Genomic DNA, 20,896 nt, shown 5'->3' with positions numbered 1-20,896 from the left:
ATCTTTTATTATTTTTCCTAGGCATTTGGCATTTTTGGAGTGTTATTAGAAATACTTTAAATTTCATTTTCTTTTTTTTTTTTTTTTAAGATTTTATTTATTCGACAGAGATAGAGACAGCCAGTGAGAGAGGGAACACAAGCAGGAGGAGTGGGAGAGAAAGAAGCAGGCTCATAGCAAAGGAGCCTGATGTGGGGCTCGATCCCATAACGTCAGGATCACGCCCTGAGCCGAAGGCAGGCGCTTAACCGCTGTGCCACCCAGGCGCCCCTTAAATTTCATTTTCAAACTATTGCTAATGAATTATAATTTACCTTTTAATTTGTATCCAGAGATTGATAAAATTTGACCCATAGTTTATCTGTACATACTTTTGGGTTTTCTACATACAAAATCTTATCCTCTGCAAAAAAATTTCTATTTCTTTGTTTCCAATTATCTCACTTCATTTTTCTGCATTATACTGAATCCAAATTTATCATTAATGTTGACATTCCAAAGGCACCTCACACCTGTCAAAATGACTAAAATCGACAACACAAGAAACAACAGGTATTGGGAACCCTCTTATACTGTTGGTAGGAATGCAAACTGGTGCAGCCACTGTGAAAAATAGTACGAAGGTGCCTCAAAAAGTTAAACATAGAATTACCCTATGATCCAGCAATTGCACTACTAGGTATTTGCCCAAAGAATGCAAAAATACTAATTCAAAGGGATATGTTCATCCACAGTAGAAAAATTATGAAAATAGCCCAAGTGTCCATCAACTGATGAATGGATAAAGAAGTGGTGTGTATATGTGTGTGTGTGTACATACACACACACACACACACACACACACATATACAATGGAATATATATACATACATATATATATATATATATATATATATATATATATATACATACACACACACAATGGAATATTATACAGCCATAAAAAGAATGAAATCCTGCCATTTGCAACAATATGGATGGAGCTAGAGAGTTTTATGCTAAGTGAAATCAGAGAAAGACAAATGCCATATGATATCACTCCTTTGTGGAATTTATAAACAAAACAAATGAGCAAAGGGGAAGAAAAGAAAGAGGCAAACCAAGAAACAGACTCAGCTGTAAAGAACACGCTGATGGTTACCAGAAGGGAGGTGGGTGGGGGGTGGGTGAAATAGGTGATGAGGATTAAGGAGTGCACTTGTGATGAGCACTGCATGATGTATGGAATTGTTGAATCACTATATTGTAAGCCTGAAACTAATACTGCATTGTATGTTAACTAACTGAAATTCAAAAACAAAAACAAAACCTGAAACAAACAAAAATCTTTAAAAAAAAATTCAAACCCACATTTTCTTAGAATAAAAGACTGACATGCTGGTGGGAGTTTAAGTTAGTCCAACCATTTTGGATAGCTATTAGTTTCTGTTAGTTTCTTCTTGCTGCTGTAACAAAATTACCACTTAGCAGTTTAAAACAACACACTGTATTATCTTACAGTCCTGGACGTCAGAAATCCAAAATGAGTCTCACTAGGCTAAAATCAAGATGTTAGCAGAGCTGTATTTCTTCTACAGGTTTTGTGGAAGAATTTTTTTTGAAGCATTTAGAAGCTGTGTACATTCTTTGCCTCATGGCCCTCTTTCATCTTCAAAGCTAGCAATGGTTCATCAGTTTCAGATAGGAGCTAAAAGGAAAAAAAAAAAATGGCCAACCAAGAATACTTTAACAAGAAAAGGTGTCCATCAAAAGTGAAGGTGAGATATTTTCTCTAACAAACAAAAGCTAAGGGAGTTCACCAGAACTGACTTCTAAGATATACTAAAAGAAGTTCTTCAAGCTGAAATGAAAGGACACTAATTAATAACAAAAAATTATATAAAAATATACAACACACCAGTAAAGGTAAGCATATGGTTAGATTCAGAATATTCTAATACTGTAGAATGGTAGTGTGTTAACCACTTAATTCTAGTATAAAAGTTAAATACAAAAATATTAAAAATAGCTACAGCTATAATAATTTCTTCATGGAGATACAATGGAAAAGGATGTAAACAGTGACATCAAAAACATAAAAGAGAGGGAGTAAAAGAGTAGTTCCGGGTATGCAATCAAAGTTAAATTATCAGCATAAAATAGAATGTTATATAAAGTTTCATGTAACCCTCACAGTAACCACAAAGCAAAACCTAAGCAAATTCACAAGAGATAAAGAGAAGAGAATCAAAGCAAGCCATTATGGAAATCATCAATTCACAAAGGAAGGCAGCAAGAGAGGAAGAAAAGAACAAAGGAGCCACAAAGATGCCATAAAACAATTAATGAGATGACATCAGTAAATCCTTACCTACCTATAATTACTCTAACTGTAAAATATGAACAAGGAGATTAAATCAGTTTTTAAAAACCACCCAAGAAAGTATAGTCCAGGACCATATGGTTTCATTGGTGAATTCTACCAAACATTTAAATAAGAATTAATGTCAATCCTTATCAAACTCTTCCAAAAAAGCTGAACTCCCAAACTCATCTTAAGAGGCCAGCTTTACCCTGATACTAAAGGCAGATAAGGGCACTACAAGAAAACTGCAGACCAATATCCCTAATGAATATAGATGCAAACATTCTCAATAAAATATTAGAAACCAAATTCAACAGCACATTAAAAGGATCATAAACCAGGATCAAGCAGGATTTATCTCTAGGATGCAGGATGAGTCAACATATGCAAATCAACAAATGTTATACACCACATTAATAAAATGAAGGAGAAAAACCACATGATCATCTCAGTAGATGCAGAAAAAACACTTGAGAAATTACAATATCCTTTCATTATCAAAAACACTCAGCACATTGGGTATAGAAGGAACGTACCTCAACATAATAAAGTCAATATATGACAAGCCCATAGCTAACATATTCAGTGGTGAAAGACGGAAAGCTTTTCCTCTACGATAAGGAACAAGACGAAGGTACCCATCCTTAACCATTCCTATTTAACAGAGTAAGGAAGTCCTAGCCAGAGCAGTCAGGAAAGGAAGAAAAAAATAAAAAAGCTAAGTAAAATGCATCCAAAAGGGAAAGATAGAAGTAAAATTGCCTTGTTTTGTAGATGATATAATCTTCTACAGGCATACCTCATTTTATTGTGCTTCATAGATATGGCGTTTTTTGCAAATTGAAGGTTTGTGGTAATCCTGCATCAAGCAAGTCTATCAGTGCCATTTGCCCAACAGTATTTGCTTACCTCATGTCTCCATGAGAATTTGGTAATTCTCACAATATTTCAAACTTTCTCATTTTTATATTTGGCACGATAATCTGATTAGTGATTACAACTCACTGAAAGCTCAGGTAATAGCATTTTTTAGCAATAAAGTTTTAAAATTAAAGTATGTGTATTAAATTAGACATAATGCTATATAGCACACTTAATAGACTGTAGCATAGTGTGAACAAAATTTTTATATGCATTGGGAAACCAAAAAATTGATTCAACTTGCTTTATTGTGATATTCACTTTATTGCAGTGGTCTGGAACTGAACACTCAATATCTCTTGTGTTATGCCTGTGTCTAGAAAACCCTCAAGACTCCACCAAAAAACTGTTAGAACTAATCAGTGAATTCAGCAATGTTGCGAGGTACAAAATTACTGTACAAAATCAGTTGCATTTCTCTATACTAACAACAAAATATCTGAAAAAGTAATAAAACAATCCCATTCACAATAGCATTAATAATAATAAAGTACTTAGGAATAAATTCAGTCAAGATGAAAGATCTGTATACTGAAAACTATAGGATTTTGATAAAAGAAATTGAAGAAGAGACAAACAAATGGAAAGGTATCCTGTGTTCATGGATTGAAAGAATTAATTTTGCTAAAATGTCCATACTCTGCAGAGCCATCTATAGATTCAGTATAGTTCCTATCAAAATTCCAGTGGCATTTTTTACAGAAATAGAAAAAACTTTACCTTAAAGTTTGTATGTAATCACAAAAGAACCAGTCCAGAGAAATACCAAAGCTGGAAGCATCACACTTCCTGATTTCAAATTACACTACAAAGCTCCAGTAATCAAAAATAATGGTACTGCCATAAAAATAGACATATATCCATGGAGTAGAATCCAGAGCCCAGAAATAAACCCTCACAAATACAGTCAAATAATACTCAATACTCTCTTCCGTAAATGGTGATGGTTAAACTGGATAACCACATGTGGAAGAATGAAATTGGACTTTTTAATACCACTCACAAAAAAATTAACTCAAAGAGGATTAAAGTCTTAAAAATAAGAACTGAATGGTAAAACCATAAGAAAATATCAGGGAAAAATCCTTGACATCAATCTTGGAAACAATTTTTTGGGATATGACACCAGAAACACAAGCAACAAAGGCAAAAATTAAAAAGTGGGACTGCATCAAACTAAAAATCTTATGCATAGTGAAGGAAACCATTAACAAAATTAAAAGGCAACTCATGGAATATATTCACAAATCATATTCTGATAAAGGGTTAATATCCAAAATATATAAAGAACTCCTACAACTCACTAGCAAAAAAACAAACAAGAAAAAAACAAACAAAAATCTAATTTAAAAATGAATAGAGGAACTGAACAGACACTTTTCCAAAGAAGACATACAGATGGCCAACAGACACATGAAAAGATGCTCAGAATCACTAAACATCAGGGAAATGCAAATCAAAACCACAATGAGATCTCATCTCACATCCATCAGAATAGCTAGCACCAAAAAGACAAGAAATAAGTCTTGGCAAGGATGTAAAGAATAGGGAACTCTTGGGCACTGTTGGTGAGAAAGTAAATTGGTGCTGTTACTTTGAAAAACAATATGGAGGTTCCTAAAAAATTTAAATAGAGCTACCATGTAACCGAGCAATCCCACTTCTGGGTATATATCCAAAAGAAATAAAAATATATCAAAGAGATATCTGTACTCCCATGTTCATTGCAGCCTTATTCACAACCACCAAGATATGGAAACAATCTAGGTGTCTGTCAATGGATGAATGGATAAAGAAGATTGGTATTTACAGACAATGGAATATTGTTTAGCCACGAGAAAGAAGAAAATTTTTCCATTTGCAACCATACGGATGGACCTTGAAGGCACTATGCTAAGTGAAATAAATCAGACAGAAAAAGACAAATACTATATGATAATGCTTATATTTTGCATCTAAAAAAGCCAAACTCATAGTAACAGAGAATAGTGTGGTGTGGTGGTTACCAGGGGATGGGGGAAATGGGTAGATGTTGCTCAAAGTGTACAGACTTCCGGTTATAAGATGAGCAAGTTCTGGAGAACTATATATAACATGGTGATTATAGTTGATGAACTGTATCATATACTTGAAAGTTACTAAGAGAGTAGATTTTAAGTGTTCCCACCATAACAAAAAACTGGTAATTATATGACATGATGGAGCTGTTAGCTAACTCAGTGGAGTGATCATTCCAATATATGTAAATGTATCAAATAAATACAGTTGTATACCTTAAACTTACACAATATTTTATATCAATTATATTTCAATAAAACTGTAAAAATGGACATTAAAATAAGAAATTAAAAACCATCAAGGCTAAAGATAAAGAATGCCTTCATTTGGAAGTTGTGGTCCTATATTAGTGCCAGTTTTTGCAACAGTCAATGTTTACTGATCAATTTGAAATTCTTACTTGTAAGTAATGATAGGATGGTGAAAAAAACTAAGAGGCAGCCCACGGAATGGGAGAAGATATTTGCAAACGACACTACAGATAAAAGATTGGTATCCAAGACCTACAAAGAACTTCTCAAACTCAATATGCAAGAAACAAATAAATCAAAAAATGGGCAGAAGATATGAACAGACACTTTTCCAATGAAGACATACAAATGGCTAACAGACACATGAAAAAATGTTCAAAATCATTAGCCATCAGGGAAATTCAAATCAAAACCACACTGAGATACCACCTTACACCAGTTAGAATGGCAAAAATTGACAAGGCAGGAAACAACAAATGTTGGAGAGGATGTGGAGAAAGGGGATCCCTCTTACACTGTTGGTGGGAATGCAAGTTGGTACAGCCACTTTGGAAAACAGTGTGGAGGTCCCTTAAAAAGTTAAAAATTGAGCTACCCTATGATACAGCAATTGCACTACTGGGTATCTACCCCAAAGATACAGACGTAGTGAAGAGAAGGGCCATATGCACCCCAGTGTTCATAGCAACATTGTCCACAGTAGCTAAATCATGGAAGGAGCCGAGATGCCCTTCAACAAATGAATGGATTAAGAAGATGTTGTCCATATATACAATGGAATATTACTCAGCCGTCAAAAAGAACGATTTCTCAACATTTGCTGCAACATGGACGGGACTGGAGGAGATAATGCTAAGCGAAATAAGTCAAGCAGAGAAAGACAATTTTCATATGGTTTTACTGATTTATGGACCATAAGAGGTAGAAAGATTGGCAGGAGAAGGAAGGGAAGAATGAAGGGGAGGTAAACAGAAGGGGGAATGAACCATGAGAGACTATGAACTCTGGGAAACAAACTGAGGGCTTCAGAGGGGAGGGGGTGGGGGAATGGGATAGACTGGTGATGGGTAGTAAGGAGGGCACATATTGCATGGTGCACTGGGTGTTATATGTAAGTAATGAATCGTGGAACTTTACATCAAAAACTGGGATGTACTGTATGGTGATTAACATAATAAAAAATATTATTATTAAAAAAAATAATGATAGGATGAAGGCAGCTCAACCGGTGGTTAATTTGGAAAAGAAGCAATAGAGAAATTAACTTGTATTAAGTGCTTACTATGGACCAGGTACTGTGTCAAATAATTTCACATCTGCCTTGAGGGTAGGCAAGGATTAAGTTGAATTGAATTTTGAGTCTCTTATGTCAAACACATAGTTTAGTACATAGTAAGCCTTCAAAAGTGTCTGTTGACTGTTACCAGGATCAAGTAAGTTTTATCCCAGAAATGGAATGATTATTCAACATTAGACTGTATTAACCATGTCTTTTATTTTGTGTTCTGATACCTTGACATTTGGAACCTTGCTTTACCTTGAAGGACTGCTCTGCCGTACTTAGCTAATTCCTAGAGATATTAAACAACTCATCCATAAATGTACTTTTTGAAATGTGATTTTCAAATGAAACCAACCAATACAGAGCCCACAGGACAACACCTCATTTATTGGGTTCTCACACTGTAGACCTCTATTCCCTTATCCTAATAATTCCAGGACCAGGTACCAAACAACTAGGGATAGTCCCTATACCCCAGAGCCTGTTGAAATTATTCAAATTAGTCAATTCTGAGCCAGTTTACCCTGCTTCACCCCTTCCTTCCTCGGAAGCCACAGTAAAGCCTCTTGCTCACTTTTCCCTTCTCCCCTCTGACCAGCCACAGTGTTTCCATGTATGGCCCACCATGGCATGGTGTGTCCCCTCCTCTTGGGAACTGTGAGTAATAAGATGTCTTTTCAATGCCATCATTTCTGGATCTGTTAGCCTTACTATACCTCAAATTTTCTGTTAATACACTATATTTTAAAACATAGACAATCAAGAAGCATTCAAGTGAATTAAACTGAAGTCTTCTGCACATTTTATTAGGGGCAACTAATGTGAAATAAGTGATAGCCTAATCTAAAAACACTTAGAAAATTCTAACTGACAGCCAAATATATATAGCAAGTAATCCTCATAGAACATTCACTACTGAAAAAATATTGGCTATATTTACAAGTATATCAATGTATAGTAATATTGATAATAGTAATATTAGCTCATATTTTCCATTTACTGAACACTTTCACATGTTAACTCTCAGAACAACCATATGAAGTACACAAAGGAATTTATATTGTTCTCATTTTTATTGCTGGGGCTATGTGTTTCCAGTGTAATTAAATAAATTATTCAACTGTACACAGCTTTTGGAACAAAAGTAGAAATTTTAAAATTTATTTTTGTGAAATAGTCAGCAATACTAAAAGGCAACCTATGGAATGGGAGAAGATATTTGCAAATGTCTTATCAGATAAAGGGCTAGTATCCAGAATCTATAAAGAGCTTATCAAACTCAACACCCAAAAACCAAAAAATCCAGTTAAGAAATGGGCAGAAGACATGAACAGATGTTTCTCCAAAGAAGACATAACAAATGGCCAACAGACACATGAAAAAATGGTTAACATCACTCATCATCAGGGAAATACAAATCAAAACCACAGTGAGCAGCCACCTCATACTGGTCAGAATGGCTTAAAATTAACAACTCAGGAAACAACAGATGTTGGTGAGAATGCAGAGAAAGGGGAACCCTCTTACACTGTTGGTGGGAATGCAGACTGGTACAGCCACTCTGGAGAACAATATGGAGGTTCCTCAAAAAGTTAAAGATAGAGCTACCCTATGACCTAGCAATTGCACTACTAGGTATTTATCCAAAGGATACAAACACTGATTCAAATGGGCGCATGCACCCCAGTGTTTATAGCAGCAATGTCCACAATAGCCGAGCTATGGAAAAAGCCCAGATGTCCATCAACAGATGAATGAATAAAGATGTGGTATACACAGTGGAATATTACTCAGCCATCAAAAAGAATGAAATCTTGCCATTTGCAACTATGTGGATGAAACTAAAGGGTATTATGCTCAGCGAAATAAGTCGGAGAAAGACAAATATCCTATGATTTCACTCATATATAGAATTTAAGAAACAAAATAGAGGAACATAAGGGAAGGGAAGGAAAAATAAAATAAGATGAAATCAGAGAAGGAGGCAAACCATAAAAGGCTCTTAACTCTAGGAAACAAACTGAGGGTTGTTGGAGGGGAGGTGGGTGGGTGAAGGGGTAATTGGGTGATGGTCATTCAGGAGGGCACTTGATGTAATGAGAACTGGGTGTTATACGCAACTGATGAATCACTAAATTCTACCCCTGAAATTAATATACAGTATTTTTTAACTAACTTGAACTTAAATAAAAAAATTTTTTTAATTTATTTTTGTTACTACAATTGATTCATAAATATTACTTAAAAATATTAGGAGATACAGACAAGGAATAATGATGATAGTCACCTATACTTGGAAGCAATCATGTTAACATTTAAGCTACAGCTACACATACACAAGAGGTAAAAATTCTTCTTCACAAAAAACATATAATGAAAGCCTTTCTATGTTAACAAATATTTACAAGATAACTTTTAGTGGATACTTGATAATCCATTGTATGGATATACTCTTGTTGGATATTTAGGTCCTTTCCATGTTTTTGCAATAATTAACTTCCTCTTATGTCTATCAATTAACTTAGCTTATGTCTGTGAGTCAGAAGATGATATTAAGTTTTATCTCTTTTCTAATTCACTGTTTTATATATAAGGCATTAATACTTCTTACAGAATTTCCCTCATATGAAACTTGGATTGTTGTGAGGCTGAAACATGTAATAGTCATAAATATGCTTTGACAAATTTAAAGATATTTTCAAATGCTAATTTCCTTGACTAAATGTACATTTTATATTAACAGGTTTAAAGCCTCAGAAAGGTTTTTGGGCTCACTGGAAACTAAAAGAGCTCACCACAACAACCATACATGGTACTAAGAAAGCACCTTCAACATCTATAAAGGACAGGATTGAAAGGAGTCAGACACGTATAATGGCTGGTAAGTAAGTTTATTGTCAACTGCAGGATGAAATAGCCAAAATCAAGTATATTAAGGTATTGATTTATCATAATTTTTCTAATGATTAATTCTTTGGAGGGTCTTAAAATAACATTTGATTTGTAGATTGGTGTTATAGTAGTATGAATATTGCTTCACATTTTAGTTTTTCATTATAAAAGTGGTATGTGCTTAATTATGTCCTCCTCCCATTTGCCTGTTATATTTTTATATTGATCTTCTATCCTACAATCTCATTAGTTCTAGTAGCCTTTTTATAGATTTCTTAGGATTTTCTGCATAGAAAATCATGTCATCTGAGAATAAAGAGAATTTTCCTTCTTCATTTCCAATCTACATGCCTTTTGTTTATTTTACATGCCTATGACTAGGACCTCTAAGAAAATGCTAACTAAAAGCAGTGAGAGTGGACATGCTTGCCTCGTTCCTGACCTTAGAGGGGAAATGTTCTGTTATTTGCCTTTAAATAGATTTCGGCTGCCAGTTTTTATGCCTTTTGTCAGGTTGAGGTAGTTTCATTCTCTTCCGGGCTTGCTGAGAATTTTTTTTTTTTTTTTTTTTTTTAATGCATGGATAGATGTAGGATCTTAACAAATGCTTTTTAGCATCTATCGAGATGAACCTATTATTTTTTCTGTTTTAGTCTTTTAATATAATGAATTATAGGGATTGATTTTCAAATGTTAACCCAACCCTGAATCTCTGGGATAAATCCCATTTGGCCATTGTGTATTAACTTATTCATGTCCTACTGGATTTAATTTGATAAAATTTTGTTTTATTTTCCTGTACTATCCTGTCTCATTTTAGTAATAAGCATTATGTTCCCTCCTCTTCTTTTTTTTAAAAGAATTAGTATAAAATCAGTATTTTTTTTTTCCTCCTATATATGGGAGAATTCACTAATGAAGTCATCAAGGCCTAGAATTTTTTTTTTTGTAGGAAAGTTCTTAACAACAAATTCCATTTCTCTATAATGTAGAGCTATTCAGTTATCAGTTCCTTTTTAAATGAACTTAGTTGTTTTGTATGAATTTTTATTTTATTCCTTCAAATATTTTTGAGTTTTTTTCCTGGGATGCAATCCAGTTACTTAGAAATATTTTGATGTATTTTTGAGCCTTGCTTTCAAGCTTCATTAGGTAGAACCAGTGAAGTCTTTCGTTTAGGCCTAACTTGCTTCCCCTGATGAGGCAATACCCTGCTCAGTATTCTACCCCTTGCTCTGCGTATAGGTTTCCCATCTGACTGTCTAGAACATGACCTTTGTGTGAGCCCCAAGAAGTGTTCTGCCTGCTCCTTCCTGTGGGTGGCTCTTTACCAACCTCAGGCAAAGATTCAAGGATAACCCTCTAAGGATCTTCAGAATGCTCTCTGTGTGCATCTGTCTCCTCATATTTATACTGACCTATGAACTGTAGCTTGCCGTTGCCTTCCTGAATGCTAAATTTTACTTTCTCAACTCAGTGAGATTCTGTTTGCACTGTGGGGAGGAGACAATTGAAGGGCTCCTACACTTGTTTCTCTTTTCTTGGGGATTACTAACCTGTGCTGCCTATTGTCTAACACATAAAAACCATTTTTTCATGTATCTTGTCCAAATTTTTCGTCGTTTAAGAGTAAATCCAGTCCTTGTTACTCCATAAGAGCTAGAAGTAGAAGCAATCATATGTATTTTTAAAAGATTAAGAGAAGACTTAAAATAGTTTTCTATATTTATTCATATATTTATCCTTCCTGGCACTTCATTCCTTATTATAAATTTGAGTTCCTTGTGGTGGTCTTTTCCTTCAGCCTGAGAAACTGCCTTTTGGCAGTTCTCATGGTTCATTTCTTCTAGCAGTGAATTTCCTTGTTTACTTATCTAAAAATAGTGTTCCTTCTGCCTCTATTTTTGAAGGATATTTTTGCTGGGTATAGAATTCTGGGTTCATTTTTCATTTGCCTTTTAGCAAGATATTGTACTATTGTGTTCTGGTTTCTATTATTTCTAATGAAAAGTCAGACTTTATTCTTATCATCATTTCACCATGTCTAGGGTCAGAAACTTCTCCTGTGAAGGGCCAAAGTGTCAATATTTTAGGTTCTGTTAGATACATATCGTCTATTTTTCTTTACAATTCTTTAAAAACATAAAACCCTTCTTAGGTTCCAAGTGATGTGAAAAATAGGACATGGACTGGATTGGACCTGCAGGCTGTAGTTTGTTGATTTCTACTCTATTCAGTGTGCCTTTTTTCTTCTAGCTGCTGTTGAGATTTTTCTCTTTGTTCTTGGTGTTCAGAAATTCGCCCATGATGTGCTGACATACTTTTCTTTGTCTTCATCCTCCTTGGGCTCATTAATTTTCTTAAACTTGTGATTTGATGTTTTTCACCAAATTTGGGAAATTTTCTGCCATTATTCTTCGAATAAATTCTGTTCTATTTCTCTTCTCTGGGATCCAATTTAGCATGTATTATATTACTTAATGTTGTCCACAGTTCACTGGGACTTTGTTGGTTTTTTTCAATCTTTTTTCTCTATGTTTTATATTTTATAGATTTCATAGTTTCCATTTATTTCATTTTAAGTTCACTGACTCTCACTCTTAATCCCAATAAATGAATTTTTCGTTTCATACATTGTACTTTTCAGTTAAGAATTCCCATTTGGTCCTTTTTTGGTAGTTTCTATTTCTATTCTGAGATTCTCTTTCTTCATTATGACCATATTTTCTTTTAAGTCCTCAAACATGTTTAAAATAGTTTCTTTTAAGTTCTTGTCTGGTAATGCCAACATTTGGATAACTATGAGATTGATTTCTATGACTATCTTTTTCTTGACTGAATCACAATTTATTGTCTCCTTTCATGTCTAATAACTTTTTATGTAATCTTGGGAGTTTGAATGAAACTTTGAGGATATTCTGAATTCTGTTAACTTCCAATAGACAATGTTAATTTTTGTTCAGGTACGTTACTTTGGCTGAGTTTGAAGTCCAAATGTTATGTGTTCTGTGATGGTCAGCCACTAAAATCTCCACTTAGAACTTTTAGCCACACAGCTATTCCTTTCTACCCATCCTTCTGGAGCTCCCTCTTCTCACCCTATGCATGAGTAATGCAGACACCAGCCAAGGGTTCAGAGAGAGCTTATAATATTCAGATTCTGGGTTTCCCCCTCTGCAGCCACTTTCTTTCCAGAATTTCTAGAACTCCCTCATTTTTCAGCCCTCTGGCAGTCCCAAATACCAGCCTCTGACTCCTTAAACCAATAATATTTCCACTTTATGTTTGAATTCTATCCACTTACATGCTATGATGACTATGTAGTACCATCAGCGAAAAACCTGCAACTGCATGAACACAAATTGCATCCACTAGAGGTTCCTTTCTTATCAGGCTCATCTCCCCTCCAGTTTCTACCTGCTCTTGGTCATTCTCTGGTACCTCCAAACAGTTGTGTTTTTAAAAAATATTTTCAAGAATTTATAACTTTTACCTGTGGAAAGTCAGACTGATGTAAGTTAAATATTTTATTTAAAAATTAACTTTATTTTACAATTTAAATATCAAATTTTCAAGTCACGTTTTCCCTTTAAAGTGTATATGTTGCTTCATTATCTTCTATTAATTAGTCTAGTAGAAAAGTCTAAAGCCAACTATTTTATTCTTTCTTTACAGTTAATTTATCGAATTTTGTTTTACTTTTCTGTTTAGTTGTTTCCAAGATTTTAAAAATTGTCTCTAAAATTGGAGAATGTCACTGGAATGTGTCTTGATATGAATGACAAGTTTCCTAATGATAAATCTAATTCTAATCCTTGCATTTCCCTAAGCTCCATTGCAGACCTAGTAAAGGTCTTAGCCAAATATTTCAAGTGAGACAGAAACTTAAATGGTCAGACTGAAGAGGGAGGGAGGGTACCCCTGTTTCAGAGGTACCAAAAAGTTTAACCAAAAAGTTTCATTCTACCGCTGGAGGGTATCCCCCTAACACTGAGGATATAAAATCCTCTAGGGAAAGTTTTTCACATGAAATACTGTAACAGACTAACTGCTGCAGCATAAAAACTGAGTATATATAGGGATGATGGGAAAAAAATAAGGAAAAGGCCACTAAAATTTGTTCATTTGGTAAATGTTGTATAAACCTAGAACAGTTTTCTATTACAGAGTAAAAACTGAAAGGGCTCTGGAAGTTAAGCTGAAAGCAAAAAATCAAGTTCCTAGGAAAGACCACAATTTTTTACAGTATGTCTTAGCTTTTTCAGGAGATTACCAGGCTACCAGGTGCTCCTGTACTGTAGATGTAAAATGACTTTGAGTAAAGCTTCTCACTGGTTTCCCAACCGAACATCTCATTTCAGTGCAACTTGTGCTTTCCTTTGTTCCCCCATTTTTAAATTTATTTAAATTTTAGTTAGTTAACATGTAGAGCAATATTGGTTTTTGGACTAGAATTCAATGATTCATCACTTACGTAAAACATCCAGTGTTCATCATAACAAGCGCCCTCTTTAATAGCCATCACCCATCTAGCCCATCCCCCACCCACCTCTCTCCATCAATCCTCAGTTTGTTCTCTATCATTAAAAGTCTCTTATGGTTTGTTTTCCTCTCTCCTTTCTTTTTTTTCCTCCCTGTATGCAATCCGTTTTCTTTCTTAAATTCCACATGTAAGTGAGATCCCATGGTATTTGTCTTTCTTTAACTGACTTATTTCACTTAGCATAATACACTCTACCTCCATCCACATCATTGCACATAGCAAGATTTCATTCTTTTTGATGGCTGAGTAATATTCCTCAGAATATTGGCTGAGGAAATCACCTTGGCTATTGTTGATAATGCTGCTACAAACATCGGTGTGCATGTACCCCTTTGAACCTTCGTATTTGTGTTTGTGTATCCTTTGGATAAATACCTAGTAATGTAACTGCGGGATCATAGGGTAGTTCTATATTTAACCTTTTGAGGAATTTTCATACTGTTCTCCAGAGTGGCTGCGGCACTTTGCATTCCCACCAACCGTGTCCTCATCCTTACCGACACCTGTTGTTTTTTGCATTGTTAATTATAGCCATTCTGACAGGTGTGAGGTGGTATCTCATCATGGTTTTGATTTTTATTTCCTTGGTGATAAATGATGTTGAGCATCTTTTCATGTGTTTGTAAGCCATCTGGACGTTTTCTTTGGAAAGCACGTTAAGCTTCTGCCAGTGGGCATGTGGCTCTCTCAAGACCTGCTCCTGCGTACTTTCCCTTCATGTGATAAAGTATTATCAAAGACTTTTACAAATTTGGTTTTATTTCATAGGTTTCAGATATAATACCAGTTTTAAAAACTGTGTTCTGGGGCTGATGCAGATTTTCCTATTTATGTTTCATAGTTATTTAACTGAGGGTTGGGAGATAGACTAAAGTAGCTGCGTTTACCCCACCGCCTTATGTAGAAGTCTCCTCATAGGTGTGTTTTTATTATTATATTTTAGGCAAGCATGCAGAACAGTGAAGAACATTTCCCACATGTAATAAATATTTGTATTTTTCCATATTTTCCTTACAAGCCTTTTATTTACAGGCTTTTTTGGTACCATTTCTAAATCTCTTTCCCCCTCTCCAAAGGTAATGAATACTGAAATTTGTGGGCATCCATTCTGTCTATAATATGTAATATTGTTTTTATGTTCTTTACATAAGCAAAATACATGAAACCATTTTACATTGCAAAATTTAACAATGATCAACATTCAATAATTTAAAATAATCAATAGGTATTAGCCAATTTTTTTTTACCAGTATTTTGACCATCAAGAAAACATAGTCAAGTTACTCTGTGGATAGTCAAGAAAGTTTTTTCTCTTCTTCTAGGAAATACTGTTTGTGAACTTTTATTTCAATAATGTTTATTCCAAACATCCCTTATTTATATGTTGCTTCATGATAATCCTCGGTTTTTCAGAAGTTATTATTTCAGTATCCATTTATTGCAATCTAACATGAAGATTCTAGGTGGCGAATTACAATGCTTGAAAGAGCTTTTATACTGTATGATCATTTTCACTTGAATAAACATAAATATTGTATTTGGTTCAAATACACTTGATTTTAATAATAGGAAATCTTGATAAAATGTATCATATATTTTATTTATCCCTAAATATTTGAAAAATACTTTTTATATTTGATTCTAAACATGACTAGATTTTTCTGTTTCTGGATGAGATCTTCTAAGTCTGGGAAGGCAGATTAGGGGTTTAATGAGTGTTTCCTTTCATATACTGGTAAAAATTAAAATTTAATAATTTGTCTTAAACTTGTATAACTCTTCTGTTTGAAGTATGTACTTCATAACATGTGTTAACTTTTTAGAGCCTTATTAGTAATATTTTTATGTGGCAGTTCACTTCTATTATCCCTTATAAAATAAGAAAACTGAAGCATAAGAAATTAAGTAATAACTTACCTAAGGTCACATAACTGATAAGTAGTGGAATACGAATTCATATCCAGGAATTTTCCAGCCTTAGAGTCTGAACTCATAGCCTCCTCACATGCTTCCTCTTAGTCATTTAATTTGACAAGCTTATAAATATATTAAGGCTTAAAATTGTCATCATAGGATAAGAGTTGTAACTTATAATTGTGGCCATAGCCTTAATCCTTCATTCATGACTAATGTCAATGAGTTTTTAGATCCTTTCCTGGGATCAAATGTTAATACATGAGAAGGAAGGAGGGAGAGATGTTAGTAGACGGGTCAGAAAAAGAGCAGAAGACTAGGGGGGAAAATTCACTTATTTCCAAATTTTCTATAGGGATTTCTCTAGAAATAGCAGTGGTTTGGGGAACTGGAAACCCACATTCTGGGCCCAAAGTAGTCCAGAAGTACAATGATGGCAAAGAGTTGGAATTTCTAATTCTTTGAAAGTAACTGAGCCACCACTGGGAAAGCACAGGTCTGCTATGTACTGGTGTTTTTGGCAGGGGAACTCAAAGGGCTGTTGTACCATTTCAAAAAGTCAAGAATTGCTTAAAGAGGGTTTTGGGTGTTTTGTTTTGTTTTTTTACAAAGTAGTTTTTTCTGTAAATTTCTACTTAGATTATGACTGTTACGAAATCTATGTGTTTATTTGAACTTTGAGGCTCTTATAGTTTTCTTGGGCCCTAGCCTACCTTTAAAGGTACCTTGTTGAGTTTTTATGTTCGTTAGTGGTCAATGAGTATCTCTCCTCCATGTAGTGTTTCAGAGATCCAGGCTATTCTGCCTTGTGGGGTCATCAACCTATAGAACTGCATAGTCATTAGAATTAATCTGCACCAGGAGAATATAAGGGAAATAGGCACACAACCTTAAAAGTCTTGGCTAAAGTTATACATTTCCAGTTATAAAATGAATACCTCATGCAAATGTAATGTGCAGCATAGTGATTTAGTTAATAATACTGTATTACATATTTAAAAGTAGGTTGGAGAGTGAATCTTGAAAGTTCTCATTGCAAGAAAAAAAATTTATAATGATATATGGTGATGGATATTAACTGGACTTATTGTGATGATCATTTTGGAGTATGTACATATATCAAATCATATTGTACACTTGAAATTAATGTATTCTGTCAATTATACCTCAATTTTAAAACGTCTTGGCTCAGAAGTTATCCACATCACATTCATTCTGATGTCATTAAGTGAAAACAAGCCACGGCTATATTTAGATGTAAGAAGGGCTAGAAAATCAAAACTCTGGCTGGCAAGCTGCTACATAGTGACAACTCTGTACTATGAAATGGGGAGCTGCACATTTTGAAAGACAGCTAAGTGTCTCTGCTACAGGAATTCAGTTAAAAAATAGTGTAGTAATCCTTATGTATGGAATGCTTTTGCTGTGGCCAATAATAAAATTTGAGTATCAAAGAAAAAATTTGGAGAACATGCTTCTATCACCATGATCTTGACAGTTTTTCGATACTTAAAGACTGCCTAATAAGTCAGTGGTGATATTAACAAATGTGATTTTTTGATATCATATAAAGAAACGTGTCAACATTTAGAAGATCTGCAAAACTCACTGAACCAGTATTTTTCAAATGATCAGTACATTGCATTTTTAAAAATAATACATGGATTTTAAAAATGCAGTTTTAGATTCCATATTGCAACCCACCATGAAGAAGCTACAACTTGTCAAGTTTTGGTGTAGTATCAAAGAATATTCACAATTATATGAAAAGGCAATTCAAATACTAATTTTTCCAATTATATGTGTGATACCATATTTTCTTCATATACATCAGTATACAAATATAATCTTAAAAAATGTATCACAACAGAACAAATGCAGAAGTAAATATTGGAATCATGCTGTCTTCTACTAAGGCAGATGTTAAAGAGATTTTTAAAATGTGAAAGCAGTGTTACTCTTCACAAAACTTTTCTTGAAAATAGTTATCTTTTTCTAGGAAAAAAACAAGATGTGGTATATACACACACACACACAAAATGGAATATTACTCAACTATAAAAAAAAATGAAATCTTGCCCTTTGCAGTGACATGGATGGAGCTAGAGAGTGTAATGCTAAGTGAAATAAGTCAGAGAAAGACAAATACCATATGATTTCATTCATGTGAGAAATTTAAGAAACAAGCAAGCAAAGGGGAAAAAAGGAGAGAAGCAAACCCAGAAACAGACTCTTAACTATAGAGAAGAAACTGATGGTTACCAGAGAGGAGGTGGGTGGAGGGATGGGTGAAATAGGGGATGGGGATGAAGGAGGGCACTTGTGATGAGCACCAGGTGATGTATTGAAGTGTTGAATGACTATATTGTGTACCTGACACTAATACTACATTATGTTAACTAACTGGAATTTAAAGACTTAGAAAAAGAAATAGTTAGCTTTTCTAAAAAGATGCTATTTATTTTAACATGAAATGGGTTTCTTACCATTATTTTTAATGAACTAATGTTCAAGATTTCTCAGTTTTAATTTCTATTATAGGAAATACTAATACATACAAAATCCATAGAAACAAAAGTTCTTTGGTGTCTTCAGTTATTCTTAAGAGTATAAAAGAGCCCTGAGACCAAAAAGCTTGAGGACTACTGCCCTACAGGAAATCACTGCGGAGGGGCTTGCTCTATGGCATTTGAGAGGGGCCATATCCTGCTTGTAGTTTTACAGTATTTGTGTTGCTTGTCCCCAAGCTGGAGTCAGTAATCACTATGGAGGATCCCCTAAACATAAGACTCAGATAATTTACTAGGCCATAAGTATGTTTTGATTTGGAAACTTTTCTGCAGTTACTAATATTTCTTCAGCGCTGACATATTTAACTTGCACATTAAAGACTTAAGAATTCCTTGATCATCTTATATACCCTTGGGCCTTATGTTTCTACCTGAAAAAACTGATGTGATTAGATAATTTTCTATATTCCCCTTCTCTAACATTTTATTACGCTATTACTTCTATTCTTAGATGCTGAATAATCTTCCCAGGTAGTTGTTGACTATTGAGATGGAATTAGCAATAGAGACTGGTGGCCTAGATTTATTATTTTAGAACTCTTCCCCCTCTGTAGTTGTGTGCGTGCATGTGTGTGTATGTGTGTGTATCTTCTGTGTGTGTGTTGTGTGTATAAATATATTAATCTGTGTGCTAGAGGAATGCTAAGGCAGGTCTAGGGCAGAACTGGGGTAAAACATGAGTGTATGTATATATGCATGTGTGCATATATATGACTTTCAAGAAATAAAATAACCTGTGCTCCATGTATAGTGCTGTCTCAGAATTGCTGCTTCTAATCCAAAACATATTTAGACCATAATTTCTCCTTGACATTTGAGATACTTATTGTTATGTGATCTTAACTTTTCTCCAAAATTTTAAACTAAAAAAATGTTCTGTTTTTGTTTTTAATGAAATAGACAGCAGATAGTTAAAAATTGCCTTCCAACCCAAATGGCGTATCTCCCTTTTTAGGACTGGAATGTAAGCAGCTACAGAATTTCAGTATCTGGAATGACTCAGGATTTACAAGCCAGCTCCCCTTAACCAGTGTATTGTTAGATTATTTACAAGACTAAAGTTTTAATGTTCATTTCTCTTATTGTGGTACAACACCATTTAACCTTTTAAATTAGATGAAGATCGTTTTTCAAAAACTATTTTTATGCCTCTCTCCTAGTTTTTAAACCCAATTTTTTTCTCTTTGGACTTGAAGGTTAAAAAATTAAAACACTTCATGATTTTTTATAAACTGTAGTTTAAACTACACGCAGTAAAAAATCCTTATATTCAGTTAACATGTAACTTTTAAGTACCTATGTATATATCATTATACTTAGTGCTGGGGGAGATAAGGAATAGAAAAGAAACATAGTTACTAGTATACTAGTAACTAGTTACTCCATACACAAGTGCTAGTTGATATTTAGCAAACGACATGTTCCAGAAATAGTAATAGCCCAATGAACAATAGCCCAAATAGCTACTTGAACTTTAATTTGTACCTCTGTCAATTGCTACCTCTTCGCTGTCAGCAATGCTTGGGGACAATAAAAAAAAGAACCCTTAAAACTTGGAAATAAAGTAGCTTTCTGAGAATTAAGCCAGTAAAATCTCAACATTGTGCTTTTCATTATATAATATTAAAAGAAAACCAAGGAATTTGCATGGCTAAAGAGAGAGGAAACCCCAAAACACTAAGATGGCCAGAGATATAAACTCTCAATGTGGTAGTAATTTAGTAAGTTGTATTATTGTATTGTCATTGGTTATATTTTATACTATGTGGAGAAATACTATATGAAAAAAGTGGGATAAACAACATGTGGCACAAGATAGATGTAGCCTGAGGAACCAGAAACCTGCAGTGTTTTTACAGAACTATCTAGATTTGACCTTGTAAATTAGGTTTTTATAATAATTTGGATAATATATCTTTCAAAACCATTTTACCTCCCTTTGCTTTGATGCCGTGTTTACCAAGCAACTTCCTAATTACTAATTTAGCTTTTAAGACAATCTTCCATGGTCTGCCACAGGGTGACTGGCAAATGCCTCCCCCAGGTATGTTGGTTTGTTGATTGGTGGTAGTGGTCAGAGGTGCTGGAGAGCATGGGAAAAAAAGTGGGTTCTCATTGCAT

General features: G+C 34.3%; 1 protein-coding gene across 13 annotated transcripts in view; it reads left to right on the top strand.

The window, feature by feature from the left end:
• Positions 1-20,896, top strand: part of FAM227B (family with sequence similarity 227 member B) — a 195,864-nt gene that overhangs the window by 37,598 nt on the left and 137,370 nt on the right. For all 13 annotated transcript variants that reach the window (XM_057306165.1, XM_044390977.2, XM_044390979.2 and 10 more), the window contains one exon: positions 9,600-9,737. In XM_057306165.1, the coding sequence (XP_057162148.1) occupies positions 9,600-9,737 (138 nt within the window). The remainder of the gene's footprint in view (positions 1-9,599; positions 9,738-20,896) is intronic.

This window comes from Ursus arctos, unplaced genomic scaffold (genome assembly GCF_023065955.2).
Source record: "Ursus arctos isolate Adak ecotype North America unplaced genomic scaffold, UrsArc2.0 scaffold_36, whole genome shotgun sequence".
NCBI lineage: Eukaryota > Metazoa > Chordata > Mammalia > Carnivora > Ursidae > Ursus > Ursus arctos.
The sequence above is the reverse complement of the archived record's forward strand: the minus strand, read 5'-3'. Positions and strand labels throughout refer to the sequence as shown.